Below are 23412 nucleotides of genomic sequence, written 5' to 3'. Positions count from 1 at the left end.
GAAAAATGTTGAAAGCTGTAGGAAAGTTTCAAAAAAGAATTACCATGAATGCTTTACCCAGAATCCCTCAATGCAAGCCCGTTTACTAAGTCATTTTACAGTTTCTATATGCATGTTTTCTCTAAACTGATGAATAAGCAATAGAAATAATGCCTTATTGCCTCTACATATTCCAGTATAGTTCCTAAAAACAAGAAATCTTCACTTATATACTTATTATAGTTATATAATTAGTAATTAAGATGGACATGGCATCATAATCTAGTACAAAATTTTACTTACTTTCCATCCTAATGCCTTTTATAGCAAAACAAGGTATTTTATCTTTGGTTCACAGTCCAATCTAGGGTCATGTGATGCTTGAGTGTGGCCATCTCTGTCTCCTTTCATCTTGAAGACTTAATACTTTCAAAAAGCACAGGCCTTATATGTTGTGTAGTCCTTTAATTTGGGTTTCTTTTCTATTGTCTCATAATTATACGTGTGTTATTATTTGGGGTAGGAATAGCACAAAAATGATACTGCATATTGTTTAGTGCCTCATAACAGAGGATACTCAATATCTTTGTGTTATTCCTGATAATGTTAACTTGGATTGCTGATGAGAAAGTGATGTTTGTTCAAATAGTTGGGCTGTTTGTCTTTTTATTATGGGGTACTTACATATCCTACATACATACCCAGATAAAATTTGCTAAGACTTTTTCCCATCCTGTGAGTTATCTGTTCACATCACTGATAAGTATCACTTATAACACAAATATTTTTAATTACTAGATTTATCCATTTTCTTGTCATTTGCATGTTTTGTTTATATTTATGGTTTTGGGGGCTAAAGATACCTTAGGAGTTAAGAGTACTTGTGGAGATCCTACAAGTGGCAATGCACAGTCAGCTGTGACTCCAGATCCAGGTGATCGAATGCTTCCTTTTGGCCTCCATGATCACTGTATCACACACATGGAATATGTACAGATTAGCAGCCATGCACAGGCACACACGTTCGTGCTCGCACACAAAATTAAATTTAAATTAAGAATGCTTTACCTAATTTGAGGTACTTGTTTCTTTTCTAAATTTATAATAGGCTTGGCTATCATATTTAAGTCTCTGTTCCATTTTGAATTCATTTTATTTACTTATTTTTGGGTGTGGGGTGCCAAGGTGTTCATGTGGAGATAAGATGACAACTTGCTAGAATAGATTTTCTCCTTTCACCATGTGGATACTAGGGATTGAGTTTAGTTCTTTAGGTCTGGCAGCAAGTGACTTTAGCTGATAAGTTGTGTCACTATCCCTTTAATTTTTTTACTATTCTATAAGATAGGAATATAACTTTGTACTTCGTGTGTGGTATTTGTCCAAACACCATTTGTTGAAAAGAATATTCCTTTCTCCATCAAGTAGTCTTGGCATTCTTAGAAAATGAGTTGGCCTTAAATTTAAGAGCTTATTTCTGAACTTCTATTCCATTTATTTGCATTTCTATCCATTTGCAAGTAGACCTTGTTACAGAAGCTTTCAGGAGGTTATAAAATCACGACATGTGCATCTTTCAATTTTGTGCTTGTTTTTCAAGATTATTTTCATTATTGTTGATGCTTGCTTTTGCCAAGGACCAGCCTCAGGTTGGAGAGGGGTTCTGAGGAAGGAGTGTTTGGGAGCAGCTAAAAGAATGACTCAAGGTCAATTGTAGGGTAAAAGTTGTATTCTGCTTCTGCCAACTCTTCCAGACAGTTCATCCAGATAGCTCTGCTCTTATAGACCAAAGTCCAGTCCTTTATTTACATATATCAATTTGATTATTTATTCAAGGTTCTCTTTTGATTATCCCAGGAAGCAGCATCCCATAACCTTAGCCCCTGGATTCTTAGAAAAAGACAGCAAGCACTTTTCTTGAACATTGCAAATGAATTCAGAGATCTGCCTATCTCTGTAAGCACAGATAATGAGCTATTTTGGTAGGATCTCACTCTCTGATCACCATTCCCACCATACCTGGGCCTAATCTCAATCTGTCCTGAGCTGACCTTGAACTCAGGAATCTGTCTGCCTTTGGAAGTACAAACAATAAACTTATCTGGGTGTGGGATCTTGTCCTGTAATCACCACTCCCCAAATCTCTTTATCTCCTTCTGTAATATATTTCTGACAAGCTGGCTCATAGTACCACTGCCTCCCTTCTTTTTGGTCCGTGAAGCTCCTTATACAGTTCATATTGCATCCTATATTTCTTGAACTCATGGTTTCAGAGTTCTTTGCAATAGCCTTAAGAGCTATCCTGAAGGTCACAGAATTTAAGGACATTAGATACACCCTCACCTCCCAGATTTGTGCTGTCTCTACTTATCATGGAGTCATTAATTTTGGCAGGGAGAGCATTCCCTGAAAGAGGAGAATGAAGTCACACACACACACACATATACACACACACAAAGTCTCACATCCAGCAACCATCAACACTCGTGGAGGCCCATGCCCTTCTGGCTCTGTTCCAGGGGCAGGAACCATGTCATATCATCCCTTCCATGAACATACAGGACTCTTCCATGTTAATTTGGGGTCAGCTTGTGAATGGTAGGGGGAAAAGATGGAGAGAGGATTGATGAGAAGTTTGTTGGAAATATTAATCAATTCAGGGAGCATCACCATATTATCAGGTTATTGTTCAATCTGTGAGTATAGGTTGACTTTTTATGTATTTATTTATGTTTTATTAGATTTCATCTGTGCTTTATAATTTCAATACATACATTTTGTACTTCTTTTGCCTGAATGCTTTATTCTTCAGAGGCTTTTGTAAATGACGTTTTTATTAATTTCAAAATACACTTAACCATTGTATATTGGTTTTCTTTTTTTTTTTTGGTAACTTTTTTTTTTTCTTTGGTTTTTCGAGACAGGGTTTCTCTGTGTAGCCCTGACTGTCCTGGAACTCATTCTGTAGACCAGGCTGGCCTCAAACTCAGAAATCCACCTGCCTCTGCCTCCCAAGTGCTGGGATTAAAGTCATGTGCCACACTGCCCGGCACGTATGACAAGATGGGACATCCTATTCTTGGCCCCGATCTTAAGAAGAAAACAACCAGTGTTTCCTCTTTAAGTATGATTTTAGGAGCCAGTTTTTACAGACAGCTTTTATTAGGCTAAAGGAATTTCTTTTTTTTTTCTAACTCCTAAGTAGAAATGTTATTTATTTTCTTGACATTAGGTAAATACTCAGTAGGTGCTACATTTTCTTCCCTCTGAAAAGTACAAAGTTGATCACAAATGCCATCGTGCAAGTTGCTCAGAGCTTTTATAGGAAGATCTTTTTTAAAAAATTTTATTGGATGTTTTATTTACATTTCCTATGTTGTCCTCTTACCCCATCCCCCACCCACCCAGGAACCTCCAATCCCCTCACCTCTCCTCCTTCTTCTCTGTGGATGTAACCTCTATCTACCCCCCCCACTCCCACCTCCCCACCCTCAAAATTCCCACCCCCTGGGGCATCCAGCCTTCATGGGGTCAAGGTTCTCTTCTTCCACCTATGCCCAGCAGGGCCCTCCACTCTTACATATTCAACTGAAGCCCTGGATCCCTCCCTAAGTGCTCCCAGGCTGGTGGTTTAGACCCTGGGAGCTGTGGTTGGTTGGTATTGTTGCTCTCCTCATGGTGCTGCAAATCCTTTCAGCTCCTTCAGTCCTCACTCTAACTCCTCCATTGAGAAACCCATGATCAGTTCAATGGCTAGTTGTGAGCATCTGCCTCTGAGTATGTCAGACTCTTGAAGACCTCTGAGGAGATATCCGTATCAGGCTCTTATCAGCATGCACTTCCTGACTTCCACATCAGCATCTACCTTTGGTGATTGCACATGGGATAGATACTCAGGTGGAGTGGTCTTGAGACAGCCCCTCCTTCAGTTTCTGTCCCTCACTTTGTCTCCATATTTGCTCCCTTGAGTATTTTGTTGCTCCTTCTAAGAAGGACCGAATCACCCCCACTTGGTCTTCCTTCTTTATGAGCTTCATGTGGCCTGTGAGTTGCATCTTGGGCATTTCAAGGTTCTGGGCTAATATCCAATAATCAGTGAGTGAATACCATGTGTGTTCTTTTGTGATTGGGTAACCTCACTCAGGATGATAATTTCTAGTTCCGTCCATTTACCTAGGAACCTCTCGAATTCATTGTTTTTAATAGCTGAGTAATACTCCATTGTGTAAATATACCACATTTTTTGAATCCATTCCTCAGTTGAAGGACATCTGGGTTCTTTCCAGCTCCTGGCTATTATAAACAAGGCTGCTATGAACATAGTTGAGCATATGTCCTTGTTATATGTTCGAGCATCTTCTGGGTATATGCCTAGGAATGGTATAGCTGGATCCTCAGGTAATGCTATGTCCAATTTTCTGAGGAACCACCAGACTGATTTCCAAAGTGGTTGCACCATCTTGCAGTCCCACCAACAATGGAGGAGTGTTCCTCTTTCTCCACACCCTCGCCAGCATCTACTACCACCTGAGTTTTTAACCTTAGCCATTCTGATTGGTGTGAGATGGAATCTCAGGGTTGTTTTGATTTGCATTTCCCTGAAGACTAAGGATGCTGAACATTTCTTTAGGTGCTTCTCGGCCATTCGAGTTTCTTCCGTTGAAAATTCTTTGTTAAGCTCTATACCCCATTTTTTAATAGGGTAATTTGGTTGTCTGGAGTCTAATTTCTTGAGTTCTTTGTATATATTGGATATTAGCCCTCTATCAGATGAAGGATTGGTAAAGATCTTTTCCCAATTTGTTGGTTGTCGTTTTGTCCTATTGAAAGTGTCCTTTGCCTTACAGAAACTTTGCAATTTTATGAAGTCCCATTTGTCAATTCTTGATCTTAGAGCATATGCCATTGGAGTTCTGTTCAGGAACTTTTCCCCTGTGCCCAAGTATTCCAGGCTCTTCCCCACCTTCTCTTCTATTAGTTTCAGTGTATCTGGTTTTATGTGGAGGTCCTTTATCCACTTAGACTTGAGCTTTGTACAAGGGGATAAGAATGGATCAATTTTCATTCTTCTACATGTTGTCCTCCAGTTGAACCAGCACCATTTGTTGAAAATGCTGTCCTTTTTCCACTGAACAGTTTTAGCTACTTTGTCGAAGATCAAGTGACCATAGGAGTGTGGGTTCATTTCTGGGTCTTCAATTCTATTCCATTGATCTTCCTGCCTGTCTCTGTACCAATACAAGGTAGTTTTTATCACTATTGCTTTGTAGTACAGCTTGAGGTCAGGGATGGTGATTCCTCCTGAAGTTCTTTTATTGTTGAGAATAGTTTTCGCTATCCTGGGTTTTTTGTTATTCCATATGAATTTGAGAATTTCCTTTTCTAACTCTGTGAAGAATTGAGTTGGGATTTTAATGGGGATTGCATTGAATCTGTAGATTGCTTTTGGCAAGATGGCCATTTTTATTATATTAATCCTGCCAATTCATGAGCATGGGAGATCTTTGCATCTTCTGAGATCTTCTTCAATTTCTTTCTTCAGAGACTTGAAGTTCTTGTCATACAGGTCTTTCATTTGCTTGGTTAGATTCACACCAAGGTATTTTATATTATTTGCAACTATTGTGAAAGGTGTCATTTCCCTAATTTCTTTTTCAGTCTGTTTATCTTTCATGTAGAGGAAGGCTACTGATTTGTTTGAGTTGATTTTATAACCAGCCACTTTGCTGAAGTTGTTTATCAGGTTTAGGAGTTCTCTGGTGGAAGTTTGGGGGTCACTTAAGTATACTATCATATCATCTGCAAATAGCGATATTTTGACTTCTTCCTTTCCTATTTGTATCCCTTTGACTTCTTTTTGTTGTCTAATTGCTCTGGCTAGGACTTCCAGTACTATATTGAATAGGTACGGGGAGAGTGGGCAGCCTTGTCTAGTCCCTGATCTTAGTGGGATTGCTTCAAGTTTCTCTCCATTTAGCTTGATGTTGCCTACTGGTTTGCTATAAATTGCTTTTACTATGTTTAGGTAGGGGCCTTGAATTCCTGATCTTTCCAAGACTTTTATCATGAAGGGATGTTGAATTTTGTCAAATGCTTTCTCAGCATCTAGTGAGATGATCATGAGGTTTTTTTCTTTAAGTTTGTTTATATAGTGGATTACATTGATGGATTTCCGAATATTGAACCATCCCTGCATTCCTGGGATAAAACCTACTTGATCATGATGGATGATTGTTTTGATGTGTTCTTGGATTCGGTTTGCTAGAATTTTATTGAGTATTTTTGCATCTATGTTCATAAGGGAGATTGGTCTGAAGTTCTCTTTCTTTGTTGGGTCCTTGTGGGGTTTGGGTATGAGTGTAATTGTAGCTTCATAGAACGAACTGGGTAGTGTTCCTTCTGTCTCTATTTTGTCGAATAGTTTGAAGAGAATTGCTATTAGGTCTTCCTTGAAGGTCTAATAGAATTCAGCACTAAAACCATCTGGTCCTGGGCTTTTTTTAGTGGGGAGACTTTTAATGACTGCTGCTATTTCCTGAGGGGTTATGGGACTATTTAGATGGTTTATCTGCTCCTGGTTTAACTTCGGTACCTGGTATCTGTCTAGGAAATTGTCCATTTCATCCAGATTTTCCAGTTTTGTTGAGTATAGGCCTTTGTAGTAGGATCTGATGATTTTTTGAATTTCTTCAGTTTCTGTTGTTATGTCTCCCTTTTCAGTTCTGATTTTATTAATTTGGATACTGTCTCTGTGCCCTCTGGTTAATCTGGCTAAGGGTTTATCTATCTTGTTGATTTTCTCAAAGAACCAGATCCTGGTTTTATTGGTATTTTGTATTGTTCTTTCTGTTTCTATTTGGTTGATTTCAGCCCTGAGTTTGATTATTTCCTGCCTTCTACTCCTCCTGGGTGTATTTGCTTCTTTTTGTTCTAGAGCTTTTAGTTGTGCAGTCAAGTTGTTAGTGTGTGCTCTTTCCAGTTTCTTTTTGTAGGCACTTAGAGCTATGAGTTTTCCTCTTATCACTGCCTTCATGGAGTCCCACAAGTTTTGGTATGATGTGTCCTCATTTTCATTGAATTCTAAAAAGTCTTTTATTTCTTTCTTTATTTCTTCCTTGACCAAGTCATCATTGAGTAGAGAGTTGTTCAGTTTCCATGTGCACGTGGGTTTTCCATTGGTTTTGTCATTATTAAAGACCAGTCTTAGTCCGTGGTGATCTGATAAGATGCAAGGGATAATTTCAATCTTTTTGTATCTGTAGAGGGTTGTTTTGTGACCAATTATATGGTCTATTTTGGAGAAGGTACCATGAGGTGCTGAGAAAAACGTATATTCTTTTGTTTTAGGATGAAATGTTCTATAGATGTCTGTTAAGTCCATTTGGCTCATAACTTCTGTTAATGTCAAAGTGTCTCGGTTTAGTTTCTGTTTCCATGATCTGTCCATTGCTGAGAGTGGGGTGTTGAAATCCCCCACTATTATTGTGTGAGGTGTAATGTGTGTTTTGAGCTTTAGTAAAGTTTCTTTTATGTATGTAGGTGCCCTTGCATTTGGAGCATAGATGTTCAGAATTGAGAGTTCACCTTGGTAGATTTTTCCTTTGATGAGTTTGAAGTGTCCTTCCTTATCTTTTTTGATTAATTTTGGATGAAAGTCGATTTTATTTGATATTAGAATGGCTACTCCAGCTTGTTTCTTGGGACCATTGGCTTGGAAAATTGTTTTCCAACCTTTTATTCTGAGGTAGTGTCTGTCTTTGTCACTGAGGTGCGTTTCTTGTATGCAGCAAAATTCTGGGTCTTGTTTGTGTATCCAGTCTGATAGTCTGCGTCTTTTTATTGGGGAATTGAGACCATTGATGTTAAGAGATATTAAGGAAAAATGATTGTGGCTTCCTGTTATTTTTGTTATTAGAGGTAAAGTTATGTTTGTATAGTTATCTTCTTTTGGGGTTGTTGGAAGACTACTTCCTTGCTTTTTCTAGGTTGTAGTTTCCCTCCTTGTGTTGGCGTTTTCCATCCATTATCCTTTGAAGTGCTGGGTTTGTGGGAAGATATTGTGGAAATTTGGTTTTGTCATGGAATATCTTGGTTTCACCATCTATAGTGATTGAGAGTTTTGCTGGGTATAGTAATCTGGGCTGGCAATTGTGTTCTCTTAGGGTCTGTATGATGTCAGTCCAGGCTCTTCTGGCTTTTATAGTCTCTGGTGAGAAGTCTGGTGTAATTCTTATAGGTCTGCCTTTGTATGTTACTTAACCTTTTTCCCTTACTGCTTTTAGTATTTTTTCTTTGTTTTGTGCATCTGATGTTTTGATTATTATGTGACGGGAGGTATTTCTTTTCTGGTCTAGTCTATTTGGTGTTCTCTAGGCTTCTTGTATGTTTATGGGCATCTTGTTCTTTAGGTTAGGGAAGTTTTCCTCAATAATTTTGTTGAAGATATTTACTGGCCCTTTAAGTTGGGAATCTTGATTCTCATCTATACCTGTTATCCTTAGGTTTGGTCTTCTCATTGTGTCCTGGATTTCCTGGATGTTTTGAGTTAGGAGTTTTTTGCATTTTGCATTTTCTTTGACAACTGTGTCAATATTTTTCACCGTATCTTCTGCATTTGAGATTCTCTCTTCTATCTCTTGTATTCGGTTGGTGATGCTTGCGTCTATGACTCCTGATCTCTTTCTTAGGTTTTCTATCTCCATGGTTGTCTCCCTTTGAACTTTCTTTATTGTTTCTATTTCCAGTTTCAGATCCTGAATGTTTTTGTTTAATTCCTTCTTTGTGTTTTCTTGCATTTCTTTAAGGGATTTCTGTGATTCCTCTTTAAGGGCTTCTATCTGTTTACTTGTACTCTCCTGTATTTCTTTAAGGGAGTTACTTAATTCCTTCTTATAATCCTCTATCATCATCATGAGAAGTGATTTTAATTCTGAATCCTGCTTTTCAGGTGTGATGGGGTGTTCGGGGATTGCTATATTGGGAGAACTGGGTACTGATGATGCCAAGAAACTTTGGTTTCTGTTGCTTATGTTCTTGCGCTTGCCTTTCGCCATCTGGTTAACTCTAGTGTTACCTGCCCTCACTGTGTAAGACTGGAGTGTGTATTTCCAGTTATCTTGCTTGTTGCAGAGCTCCTCGGAGTCCAGATGTCTCTGTGGTCTTATGTTCCTAATCTCCTGGGTGGAAGAACTCCTGGGACTCAGGCCACCTCTTGGATCTGGAAATCCTTCTGCTCTGAGTGCAGTGGCTCCTCGATGACTCAGGATTCAGTTTCTCCACAGGACAGGAGCAGACCGATTCTGTGTCTGCCCCAGCCCAAAGGCAGGGATTTCTTTTATTCCTAGTTTGAGAGCCTGTATTAGGTAATTAGAGGAGACTTTAGCTCATTGTATCTCAATCATTTTCACAGTATATTCAGAGATCAGCATAACTAGCATACTGCAGACATATTGAGCCACAATCCTCAATTTACAGTAAGAAAATGCTGCCAAGTATTGGGCAAAACATTGTTTTATTATAAAGTCTAGTTTAGTACTCAATTACTTTATATTGCATAGTTTAAAAATTTTAGTTGAGGTGTGACATACATACAAGTAAAGTATAAATTTCTCTGAAATGTGCAGTTAGATGCCTTTATATGTATTTCTGACATAAATCTATACTCATGTAACTGTTTTCCACATCAGCACTCCAGAAGATGCCTTGTGTCCCACCCTAGTCATTAAACTCCCTTTAGTGATAATTAATTTAATTTCTATCACCATGGTTAATTGTGTCCATTTTTCTCCTATAAATAAATAAAATTAAATCGTCTGTAGTCTGTCCCTGGTTCCTGAAAATAATAGCCATGAGGTTAAGCCATGCTGTTTATATGTATTTATGCCTTTTATTCTTGAAGTGTTCTATTACATGAACATGTAGCAGCTTATCTGTTCTCCTACTAATGAACATTTAGATCATGTCCATTTGGTGCTCTGATAAATAAAACCTCTAGGAATAATCTTATACATTCCCTTTGGTGAGCACAAACATCAAATCTGTTGTGTATACACCTAGAAGTGGACTGTTCTACAACAAAAGAGGTTATATTCAGCACTGGCTTATAGTTAGTGCCAGCGATTTTCCAAAGTGGTCTCAAAAATTTACATTCCCACTAGCAACATATAAAGGGTCTGGTTCCTTTATATGATTGGCAATAGTTAATACTATCTTTTAAATTTTACTGTAATGAATGAATCCATATCATGTCTCTCCTAAGAAGTTTGCTTATCAGGTATCCCAGCATTCAAGTACCAGAAGAAATACTGGCAGAATGTGTTAGGGGAAAACAAAGAACATTGTAATATTAAAATTTATACAATTTTCCCTAATATCTTAACAGAGAAATATGGATAAACATTGTCTACTGAGTCAGGATCATGTGCATAAAAGAAGTTATTACATAGGACTGAGCAGGGGGCATACACAGCTCAGCATTTGTGATAAAGTTAGATGGGTAACTGTTGATGTTAGGCTTCATTTTTGTCAACAAAATGACATGGGCATTTCCTCATCATCCTTCCTAATATGAGACTTTCTGCCTCACTGAGAACTGGACTGCCCACATCTTGAGAGGAGAAAGTTCCACTATCCTTAGCACTGATCAGTTTATATCCGTATACTGGTATCAAAGCCAGAGTTAAAGAGTAATGGCAGGACACATTTGAAAAGGCTTGTTAACAGAATGGCTCACAAATTAGTACTGGAGAAAGCAGCAAAGGACAAGAAAAAAGGCTTATAGGGACATGATAAAGCTATTCACCTTTTTTTTTTTTCTGAGACAGGGTCACACACTATGCTGTCCCAACTGTCCTGGAACATGTTAAATAAACTAGGCTGGCATCCAACTCACTTTACTCTGCCTCCAAAGTACTGGGATTAAAGACATAAGCCACTGTGCCTTACTGGGTATTTATATTTCTAATGGGTGCTATTATGTATAAAAAGAATTATTTCTGTTTAATTTTTTATTTTTAACTGATACACAAAATTACACATATTTTATAGGATACCACATTTTGTTTCAATATATGCTTACACTATGTAATGTTCAAATTAGAGCAAATATAGTTAATCTCCTTTACAATTTTCACTTCTATAATGAAAATGTTGAAACCATCTCCTGATAGTTTTGAAAATTATAGTATATTGAGGCACAGTGATGCAGTTCTATAATTCCAGCACTTAGGAGGTCAAGGCAAAAGGATCACTACAAGTTCTATACCAGCCTTGGCTACATAGTGAGGCCCAAGCTGAATGGGCTATAGATGAGAGATTCTGTTTCAAGATACCAAAAATAACACTTGAAAGTACAGAATATTATTGTTATCTGTAGACACTCTACACAGAGCACCAACATTTCCCTTTTTAAAAAAAAATTTAATCTTTTATTTTACACTCCAGATTTTATTCCCCCCACCCCCGTCCACTGTCTGACCCACATCCCATACCTCTTCCCGCCCCATCTCCACAGGATGTCCCCATTCCTCCACCCCCACCCACCAGACCTCCCCACTCCCTGAGGCCTCCAGTCTCTTGAGGGTTAGGTGCATCTTTTCTGATTGAACATGGACCAAGCAGTCCTCTGCTGTATATGTGTTGGGAGCCTCAGATCAGCTGGTGTAGGCTGCCTGGTTGGTGGTCCAGTGTTTGAGAGATCTCAGGGGTCCAGGTTAATTGAGACTGCTGGTCCTCCTACAGGGTCACCCTCCTCCTCGGCTTCTTCTAGCCTTTACCTAATTCAACCACAGGGCTCAGCAGCTTCTGTCCACTGGATGGGTGCAAATATCTGCATCTGACTCTTTCTGCTGCTTGTTGGGGCTTTTGGAGGACAGTCATGATAGGTCTCTTTTTGTGAGGATTCCATAGCCTCAGTAATAGTGTCAGGCCTTGGGGCCTCCCCTTGAGCTGGATCCCACTTTCGGCCTGTCACTGGACCTTCTTTTCCTCAGGCTCCTCTCCATTTCCATCCCTGCAGCTCTTTCAGACAGGAACAACTATGGGTCAGAGTTCTGACTGTGGGATGGCAATCCCATCCCTCACTTGATGTCTTTCTGCTGGAGGTGGGCTCTACAAGTTCCCTCTCTCCACTGTTGGGCATTTCACCTAAGGTCTCTCCCTTTGAGTCCTGAGAGTCTCTCACCTCCCAGGTCTCTGGTGTATTTTGGAGAGTCCCCCCATCTCCAACCTCCCAATGTTGTCTGTTTCCATTCTTTCTGATGGCCCTCAGGGCTTCAGTCCTTTTCCCCCACCCAATACCTGATCATGTTCCCCTCTTCCCTTCCCTGTCCCCTTTCCCACCCAGTTCCTTCCTCCTCCTTCCTGTGATTGCTTTCTTCTCCCTCCCAAATGGGATTGAGGCATCCTCACTTGTTAACCTTTTTGAGTTCTGTGGACTGTATCCTGTGTATTCTGTACATTTTTGGCTAACTTGTTAACCTTTTTGAGTTCTGTGGACTGTATCCTGTATATTCTGTAAATTTTTTTGCTAATATCAACTTATTAGTAAGTACATACCATGCATATCCTTTTGGGTCTAAGTTACCTCACTCAGGATGATATTTTCTAGTTCCATCCATTTGCCTGCAAAATTCATGATACCCTCATTCTTAATAGCTGAGTAGTATTCCATTGTGTAAATGAACCACATTTTCTGTATCCAGTCTTTTATTTCCAGTTAGTGTTGTTTTTTTTATTTTTATGTTTTTTTCTTTTTTCCTTTTTTTATTGGATATTTTATTTACATTTCCTATGTTGTCCCCTTACCCCATCCCCCACCCACCCAGGAACCCCCAATCCCCTCACCCCTCCTCCTTCTTCTCTGTGGATGTAACCTCTATCTACCCCCCCCACTCCCACCTCCCCACCCTCAAAAGTCCCACCCCCTGGGGCATCCAGCCTTCATGTGGTCAAGGTTCTCTTCTTCCACCTATGCCCAGCAGGCCCCTCCACTCTTACATATTCAACTGAAGCGCTGGATCCCTCCCTAAGTGCTCCCAGGCTGGTGGTTTAGACCCTGGGAGCTGTGGTTGGTTGGTATTGTTGCTCTCCTCATGGTGCAACAAATCCTTTCAGCTCTCCTTCAGTCTTCATTCTAACTCCTCTATTGAGAACCCCATGATCTGTATCCAGTCTTATGTTGTGGAACATCTGGGTTTTTTTCCAGCATCTGGCTATTACAAACAAGGCTGCTGTGAACATAGTGGAACACGTGCCCCTGTGGCATGGTGGAGCGTCTTTTGGGTATATGCCCTAGAGTGGTATAGCTGGGTCTTCAGGTAGAACAATTTCCAATTTTCTGAGGAACCTCCAGATTGATTTCTAAAGTGGTTGTACCAGTTGCAATCCCACCAGCAATGGAGGAGTGTTCCTCTTTCTCCACATCCTCGCCAACATGTGCTGTCACCTGAGGTTTTGCTCTTAGCCATTCTGACTGGTGTGAGGTGAAATCTCAGGGTCATTTTGGTTTTCATTTCCCTGATCACTAAGGATGTTGAACATTTCTTTAGGTGCGTGTCACCCATTCGAGATTCCTCTGTTGTGAATTCTCAGTTTAGTGCTATACCCCATTTTTTGATTGGGTTGTTTGGTTTTCTGGTGGTTAGCTTATTGCATTCTTTATATATTTTGTCTATTAGCCCTATATCAGATGTGGATATTTTTTCCCAATCTGTAGGTTGCCGATTTGTCTTATTGACTGTGTCCTTTGCCTTACAGAAGCTTTCCAGGTCATAAGATCCCATTTGTCAATTCTTGATCTTAGAGCATGAGTCATTGGAGTTCTGTTTAGGAAATTTCCCCCTGTGCCAATGAGTTCAAGGCTCTTCCCCACTTTCTCTTCTATTAGATTCAGTGTATCTGGTTTTATGTTGAGGTCCTTAATCCACTTGAACTTGAGCTTTGTACAAGGTGACAAATATGGATCTATTTTCATTTTTCTACATTCAGATGGCCAGTTAGACCAGCACTATTTATTGTATTTTCTGTTTTCCATTGTATATGTTTGGCTTCTTTGTCAAAGATCAAGTGTGTATAAGTATGTGGTTTTTATTTCTGAGTCTTCAATTCTATTTCATTGATCAATGTGTTTTCTCTATACCAATACCATGTAGTTTTTATCACTATTGCTTTGTAGTATAGCTTGAGGTCAGGGATGGTGATTTCCCCAGCAGTTCTTTTATTGTTAAGAATTATTTTCACTATTCTGTTTTTTTTTTCCCTTTCTGGATGAATATGAGACCTGCTCTTTCCATGTCTTTGAAGGATTGTGTTGGGATTTTGGTGGGGATTGCGTTGAATCTGTAGATTGCTCTTGGTAGGATGGCCATTTTTACTATGTTAATTCTGCTAATCCATGAGCGTGGGAGATCTCTCCATCTTCTGAGATCTTCTTCGCAATATTTCTTTTTTCCTAACTAGATATACCCAGTATCCATTGATCATCCTTTTCATTCATTCATTCATTCATTCATTCATTCATTCATTCATTCATTCATGTGCATTGGTGGTTTCCTGCATGAGTGTCTGTGTGAGGGTATCAGATCTTCTGGAACTTTTTCAAAATGAATCTTAAATATAGTTGTCAACTACCATGTGGGTACTGGGAATTGAACCCAGGTCCTCTAAAAGAGCAGCATCTCATGTATGCTCTTCACCACTGAGCCATTTCCTCGTTCAGCCCTGATCATCCTTTTCAATCCCTCCTTTTTCTCTGATATCCTCAGCCTTTAGTAATCACCGCTCTTTCCTGACCATAAAACAGTCTGCCAAAGAGACATCTACACTCCCAAGTTTATTGCAGCACTTAGGAGTCAAAAATTGAATCAGTCCAAGTGTCCACAAATGACGTATGGATAAACAAAAACGAATGTAATTTACTCTACGTCTGTCGATGAAACCCGTAAAAGTGAAGCTTTTAGTTTAATAGAAGAGAAGCTGTTCTTGTTGAGTTCTACATATGTGATGCATTTACGAGAGGTTCTTTGGCATCAGGTGACCAGCTAATTGAAAGAGATACTACATGGAGAGGACTTAGGTATCACATATCTTCTAGAACTAGATTAGCTAATCATTAAAGTACCATGTCATATCAAGAGTGGAATGGTTGTTCCACAATTCCTAGAGGTTTAGTTTATGTTTAAGAACAATTTAATACAATAGAGGTAAGTTAAACATAAGGAGCAAGAGTGAATAGTGGGTAATACTCTGGGGCATTTGCTGTTCTAGATTTTGCTCTTTGGTCAAAGAGATGCTAAACAATGGAGTGGGCAGTACAGTGGAGTTGGAGGGAGAGGCTGATGGAGACACCTTAGAGGTAAGTCACAGAAGACCCTGAACTACCCAAACATCCTTTAATAATACCTTTTGTGCCTAAAGAAAAGTGTCCCAATTTGCATATAAAATCCTTTATTGAGTATAAAGATACTTTTGAACCAGCCAGATATCATTGTCCATGGGTCTCAAAGATTATGTATCTCTATAGAAAAATCATATGATCCTGTCAGTCAAAATGTTGAAGAAAAATGGCCATGGATTACATTAAAATTTCTTTAATACATGACTATGCAAAGTATATTTTTCTACATTAATAGTATGTATGAAACTCCAAGAGAAATAGTTGACAAGGTGGAAACAGATGTTTGCCTAAATGGACCTTAGATATATCTCCTTATAGATGGTATATTAAATACACCAGTGTTTAAATCACTTTATAGAAAATGACATTATCATAAGCTTGTTTGGACAGCAAAGTTGTAGTCTACAATGAGTACACCATTTAGGTGTGCTTAAATGTTGCAGTCATTCAGATTTACCACTAATTCAAGCTTTTCCAGTAATTATAATTTAATGAGATTTTATTACGTATTTTGAAGTTAGACTGAAATTAATTCCTTAAGGTTTTCTTCAAAAAGCTGCTAAAGGGTTCATTTTAGAAATTGGGTCATGTACAAAAATTATTAGTTACAGTCAAAGTATGTTATAGAAGTGGACTAGGTGATTGCCTTTAAAGGCAACAGATGTGACAAAGAGAGGAAGCTGAAATAAGTCTGTGGAGCAGGCTTGTTTCTAGTTCTGTCAGACAGTGGAGACCCTTAAGTTATCTTAATTGTGTATCAGTTGACATGAGCATCTTTAGGTGTATAGGAAGGAACATACACATTATTCAATACATAAATTGTTGTGGGGTAAATAAAAACAGTGGGGCATGCCAAATCACAGAAATATGTATTGTTCTCTCTATGGTTTTACATAAGAGTTGCTTAAACTACTGTCACCTTTGTTTTAATCATGAACAAAAATACACTTGAAGACATGCAGTGACTTATTATTGTTGTCATTTTCAACTTACTGTGCATGTGCACCCATTATGTGGGCACATGTGTGGAGGCCAAAGGATAACTTTGTAGAATTGATTCTCCTTTCTTTCTATGGGTTCAGAAGGTTGAATTAGGGTCACCAGGCAGGCATGGTAAGCACCATTAGCCACTGAGCCATCTCACTAGCCTTGTTTTTGTTTTGTAAGACAGGTCTTCCTCTGTGGTCCAGACTAACCCAGAGCTGAGTACTGGAATTATAGGCATGTGTTAGCCTTTCCAGCAGGGCTGCAGCAGGTTTTAATAATAAGACTGATGAGACAGACTAGCAATTCTAACTGTAAAATATATTTGTAGCAAGCACTAGATCTCTATGAAGGAAAGAGGGGACCTTCCAACATGTTGTATATTCTATATCAAGATAATATTAACTTTAACTTTTAATTCTTTCCTGGAATGTTGAAAGAGGTTTGTTTCCCGACAAGTTAATAAGAGGCCATGCAGGAAGATACTTACTTATGGTACTTAACATGCTTAGAAAGTTTTAAATTGCAGCATTAAAATGGTGAAAAATCTCCAAAAGATAAGCCAGGTAATTTACAGGTGAGTGGTATTTGTTTACTTTTCCTGAATTCTACTTCATTAAGTCATTCTATAAACACACGAACAAATGAGAATGATTGTTAAATGAAAAAGCATATACCCTAAGAGCTGTATTTGGCTCAGCACTCAACTAATGCTTTATAGTTCTGAAAACTTGTTAGATAATTTTTGGATTTCTCTTTGGCAAGTTGTGTTTTTTCATTTATTTATTTATTTATTTATTGATCTATCCTGTTGTTTTACCTTGTTTAGTATGAGTATGACCATGATGCGAATGGGGAGAGAGTTGTCTTGGGGAAAGGCTCCTATGGGGTTGTGTATGCTGGCCGTGATCTCAGTAATCAAGTACGAATAGCCATCAAGGAAATCCCAGAGAGAGATATCAGGCAAGTTGAGACTGCCTTCAATATTCTACATTTGCTATCTCAACACTCTATATCCCAGGCCTACCACTGATGGCGAAAGGATTTAATGATTTACTCTATATCAACAGAATGATGTGGCTACTTTATATTGTCAGAGCTTGTAATGTTCTGGTTTAAAGGGTGATCTGCTTTTATTCTCTGTATATTGTAAGTACGTTGAGAAAAAGCAGACTAAGAGGTTTATAGATTACAGAAGGTCATATTTCAAAAGAAAACTATATTTCTACCCACGACTATGTCTGAAATTTTACATTTTATACAGCTATTTTGAAAATATTTTAAAATGTAACTGAGAAATTTTTTCTCTTTGTTTTTTAGTGCTGGGGATAGAACCCAGGTCCTCAAGCATGCTAGGCAAGCACTCTACCACTGAGCTACACCTCCAGCCTTGACTGTGTGCTTTTAAATTGACACTGTAACAATTGAAAATGGCTATGATTTGTCTGGATATGTCATTTTACAGAACTTAAATGCTGTTAAAAAACAGTTTCACCATAAAATTTTGTTAATAACTGCCCTTCAACCTTACCCAGAGATTAAGGGCTATGTTTGTACCACCAGTATTACAACTTACTCAGCAATTTTATTATTACATTTATTTCTTTAATTTTTTATACAGTAGACTTTGATCATATTCTTTCCCCTCCCCCAAGTCCTCCCAGATCCTTTCCACCTCCCTACCCACCCAACTGCATATTCTTTAACTTTACATCATTTAAAATTTAGACCCCCATCTAAATCTGCTGTTGAATGATTCTGTAAAGAAGCTACACATGTAATCATGACCCCAACAGAAATAACCATCCATGGGCCACGGACACCATAGTTGCAGTATTGCATCCAGCACTGGGTGCCGATGGATGTGTGCAAACATTCCCTCCATCTAGGGGACCACTGTTTAAAGCTGTATTACACAGGATTTCTAGCAACTGTCTGACCATCCATTCATTCACTAATTTGTTTATTTTCAGTGGGATAGTATAGTATGTGAATTATAACTAAGACCTGAAACAAACTAATCTGATCTCTTCACATTATCAATATGGAAACCAGCTTGATGGAGATTCAAGGACTCCCAAAGGGACATACAGAAACAAGATGCACATTCCAATCTCCTGAGCCCCTCTTGAATGGTCTCTTACTAGTGCGATAGATAGGCTGTTGCAGTTGCATAGATCTGGGGATATTCCTGGCCTGTACCTCCATTGGTAGTACCAGCTGTTCTAGCTTTTCCTTTCCCACAGAAGTTCCTGAGGTTTTTGAGCCAGAAAGGGCCTGAGACATTTTGTCCAATTCACAAAATTTTTACACTGAATTGAGAATGACTGGGCATGTTTTTCATTCATGAATCTGGGCTGGTGCTAGGAAGTAAGAGGTGACTGGACTGCTGTCCTGACCCTAGGGTGCTGTTTTAGTAGAGAATGCAGATATTGTGTCCATGAGTTGAAATGAAAAGTGTTGTGACGGAAGGGTACACAAACTGTCTTTAGAAAACAGGGGGCTAACTTTTCCTGAATGAACTATTACAAATTTGAGAGAACACATCATCTTCAAGCTAGTTTTATTGAGGAGCACATAACCTTGGTAGAAAATAGGCCTACGAAGGAAAAACTGAGCTGTTAAGAAGTAAAAGTAAAAAAAAAAAAAAGAAATAAAAATACATTGATAAAGCAACCAATTTCTCAAAGCCTGAGGGTAGGCTATGGGCTAGTGAAAGCTCATTAGACAAAACTGTTAAAAGGGACCATCTGACCAGATTGGAAGGGCCTTTTTTGTCACCTTAAAAATATGGTATTGATGTGGAGTCTCTGAAGAAAAGTGTTTAAAGTGAAATTTGTGTTTCATAAAGGTAGGGTGGGGGAATGAAATTGAAAGTCCAGAAGCTGGGACTGGACACTCATTAGTTCTGGGTTGAGTCTGTAGAGTAAGACTAGATGTCAGTTTGAGACAGAATTTTCCACACCACCACTTTCCATGGGAGGAAGAAGATTGTTGAAAGACATGAAAATTTGTTGGATAATCTATACACAAGCAATAGTAATAGTAATAGTAAAAATAGTAACTCCTAATTGAGTTTTTACCACATAACAGGTACTGTGTCAGTGCCTGAGAAACGTGGGGCACCTTGGTCCTCTAGAAGCCCTCCATGGCTGTGTTGTTACAGATTGCATATTACTTATCTGAAATTCTTACAAGAAGCAAGAAGAGTCTCAAATGAGACTCAGATTTTGGAATGTTTGTATATACATAATGAGGTATGCATAGGGTAGGGGACATCAACCTAAATACAAAATTCCTGTACATATGGCCTGAAGGTAATTTTAGATAAAACTTTATTATGTATACATTTTAACAGTAACCCATCACACGCTGTCTACTGGTGTCATATTGACACTCGAAATATTCTAGATCATATTGTCTTTTTAGATTAGGGATACTCAGCCTGTATCCCATGTTTTACAGATGAGAAGTTTAATATTCTCATGGATGCTGAGGAAGAGATTCCAGAAGGGATCCAGTAGGGTGGTTACTGTTAAGGGACTATGAGGGCCTAGAGTCCTGGTATTTGGCAGGTGATACGGACTTTGCTTCTTTTTCTGTAATAGGTACTCTCAGCCTCTGCATGAAGAAATAGCTCTCCACAAGTATCTCAAGCACCGCAATATCGTCCAGTACCTTGGCTCTATTTCAGAGAATGGCTACATTAAGATATTTATGGAGCAGGTACCTGGAGGTACGTAGCTGCTCTCTTCTGATATCACATTCTGAAAAGCATTCATGAGCATACAATCTGGACATCATTGATTGTCTCACCATTAACAAAAACCAGACCTTTTAGAGATTGGAAAACATTGGTTTCTTAGAAAAATCGTATACAACTTTGCAAACATGATTCAGCCTAAAATGCTCACTGTCTACTGAGTGCTAACATTGGAGACAAAGAGTTTGAGAGAACAAAATCTCTGGCCTTGAGCTCTGATCTTCTCATTCAGGAGTAAGGGAGTGATTTGGAAAAGGATGGAAAAGGGACACTGGAACTTTTTCATAATTTTATACATATATACTGTATTATTTTTTATTCACCCCAAATTAGCCTCTGTTGTCCCTTTCTCAATCCTGCTGACTCCTTCCCAACTAGTCTCTTTCTTTCATATCTTTTTGTGATCCACTAGGTTTAAATAGGGTTGACTACATGAACATGGTTAGGGTTTTGTTTTGTTTTAATTGGAGCATGGGAAGCATATCAGTGTCTACAACACTGAAGAAAATCACCTCCAAAAACTATTAACTACTAATAGCCTCACTGGCCTTCTCCTATAATGAAATTGTGAAGGGCCCAATCATGTGTAGCTCATATACAGGGTAACTTAAGTTGCTATGTGTTTATAATTACAACGGCCATGTCATATCCAAATGGCATGCATCTTAGCATTGCTCTCCATTTTCTGGCTCAAGTTATTTCTATTTCCTCATCTGTAATGGTTTCTTATCCTTCAAGAGTAGTGGTAGAGGTGTCCCATTTAGGGTTCAGCACTCAACAGTACTTTATTTTCAGTACTTTGACCAGTTGTGAGACTGTATTAACTACTGCCCACCACCAAAAGACTTCACTGACAAGGTCTGGAAGTAGCACTAGACTGTAGGTTTAAACACAAATATTTAGAAGGCAGTTTAATATGTGTATTAGCTATGTAACAGTAATAGATTGTCTTTTATGGCCTGCAATCTCCCCAATCATAGGCTTTTAGATGATTTACAATACCAGGTATGTATTCCGTCTTGGACAATAGAAGTAAAATCCAACAGAAAATGGTTGGTTATCCCCCATAACCATTATACCACTATTGTCTCAGTGAGCACATCTTGCTAGCCTGGTCAATTTTGGAATATGTATGGTTTAAGCAGTGTGTATGCCATTGATTACCTTTCTATACTACCAGCATGCATCACATTTTACAAACCTGTGAAAAGTAGCCAGCAGAGAGGAAGCTCCCTGGTCAGTTCCAGCTTGATTTCTCTTCTATGTTCTGTAAGCAATGTTGTATTCAGCAATAGTTCTAACTAGTTCTGTTGGGCAAACAAGAACAATGGCAATAGCCTATACTATTTTTGAGAGCCTTTGGGGCCTTGCTGGTCAGAAATTCATAGGAAGATATCCCATACCTTGCACTGGGATTTTCATTTAAAAACCTATAGCTTGAGCTGTAAAGATGATTTGTGGTTAAGAGCACTTACTGCCCCACAGAACCCACATAACGATTCACAAATGCCTGTAACTTCAGTTTCAAAGGATCTGAAACCCTCTTTTTACATCTGAAGGCTCTTGCATGCACATGGTGCACATTGAGGCCTAAACTCAGGCAAACACATACACACACACACACACACACACACACATAAAATAAAATTAATTTATAAAAATTTATGGCTTCTCAGAGCAGTATTACCCACACTTGTAGGATACCTCCCTTCAAATGTTTTATTACTATTGTTATTATTGTTGTTGATGATGTATTTTTTAAAATAGTTTACAAAATAATGTGCTTCTTATATGGCTTTTTTATTTTGATTTTCAACGCATGTTTTCTCTGTGTATCACTGGCTGCCGTAGAACTTACTCTGTAGACCAGGTTGGCCTCAAACTAAGAGATTTTCCTGTCTCTACCTCCCTAGTGCTGGGATTAAAGGCATGTGTTACCACTGCCTAGTTTATACAGCTTTTTTATACACCCTTAGTTTTGATAAACCCTCCTACCATTCCTGCCTTTCCTCCATCTCTCTATGCCCATCCCCTTTGTCATAGTTAGGGTTTTAATGCTGTGAAAAGATAACATGACCATGATTATAAAGGAAAATATTTAATTTGGGGCTGGCTTACAGTTTTCGAGGTTCAGTCCATTATTATCAAGGTGGGAAACATGGCAGCATGTAGGCAGACATGGTGCTGGAGAAAGAGCTGAGAGCTCTCCATCTTGATCCACAGGCAGAAGAAGGAGACTGTCCCACTGGGCATGGCTTTAGCACATAGGAGACCTCAAAGCCTGCTTCCACAGTGACACATTTCCTCCAACAAGACCACACCTCCTAATAGTGAGGCTCTCTATTGGTCTGTGGAGGCCAATGACATCCAAGCTTCCACACCCTTTAAAACTTTGTATATCTGGTATCCCTAAGACTTTCATATCGCAGGGGGCACGGTTTATTTTAAAGAAATGTTGCAAAATAACAAATGGATAATAAAACCAAATACTAGTGCTTTGCATATAAAGTCCCTACATGTAGGCAATAGGATATTGGAAGTAAGAATTTTTTGGATCTAGAACTGGTAGTTTGAATGGGTCTAGCTATTAAGATTCTAGAATCTCAGTTTTGTGGTTAAGGAAATACACTGTTATATTCGAGTATTAATTACTATAATACTTGATAATACATCATTGGAATATTAAGTAGGCCCATCTCAGCCAATCATTGGGTAGGTTAAAGGAGATGATATAAGTAATAGCTTTTGGGAAAGTGCTTGGCAGTGAGCAGCTGATTAAAATAAGTTATACATTGAAATAATAATATAATATTTTATTTGAATAGTGATGATCTGAATACCAGTGTTAGGTTAGAACTATCACTTTAGTTTACTTCCCTGATGCCTTACAAATAAATCTTTGTCATCCTGGTGAGTTTTGTTTGTTTGATTTTTGTTTTTGATTTGTTTCTTGGTTTGGTTTTGCTGTGTCACTTTCTAGGAAGCCTTTCTGCTCTCTTGCGATCTAAATGGGGACCCATGAAGGAACCCACTATCAAATTTTATACCAAACAGATCCTGGAAGGACTGAAGTATCTCCATGAAAACCAGATAGTGCACAGAGACATAAAGGTATGGGATCTCTAAGTAATCAAGGTGGTATTTTTCTAAGCTGTCACTATAGTTGGCTAGTAATCTGCTCACAGAGGGAGACAGCTTATCAAGGCAGCCCCACCCCATGTCAGGTCCATTCTTTGTAGAGAGAGTTTATCAAGGCCCCACACTATAGGGTGCTGGTTCCTTTAAATCTTCC

General features: G+C 38.7%; 1 protein-coding gene across 1 annotated transcript in view; it reads left to right on the top strand.

The window, feature by feature from the left end:
- Positions 1-23412, top strand: part of Map3k15 (mitogen-activated protein kinase kinase kinase 15) — a 135485-nt gene that overhangs the window by 89564 nt on the left and 22509 nt on the right. The window contains exons 14-17 of the mRNA XM_028772703.1: positions 15244-15331; positions 17187-17320; positions 19966-20093; positions 23101-23231. Coding sequence (XP_028628536.1) covers positions 15244-15331; positions 17187-17320; positions 19966-20093; positions 23101-23231 — 481 coding nt within the window. The remainder of the gene's footprint in view (positions 1-15243; positions 15332-17186; positions 17321-19965; positions 20094-23100; positions 23232-23412) is intronic.

The sequence above is a fragment of the Grammomys surdaster genome, unplaced genomic scaffold (assembly GCF_004785775.1).
Source record: "Grammomys surdaster isolate TR1022 unplaced genomic scaffold, NIH_TR_1.0 217, whole genome shotgun sequence".
Classification (NCBI taxonomy): Eukaryota; Metazoa; Chordata; class Mammalia; order Rodentia; family Muridae; genus Grammomys; species Grammomys surdaster.
The sequence above is the reverse complement of the archived record's forward strand: the minus strand, read 5'-3'. Positions and strand labels throughout refer to the sequence as shown.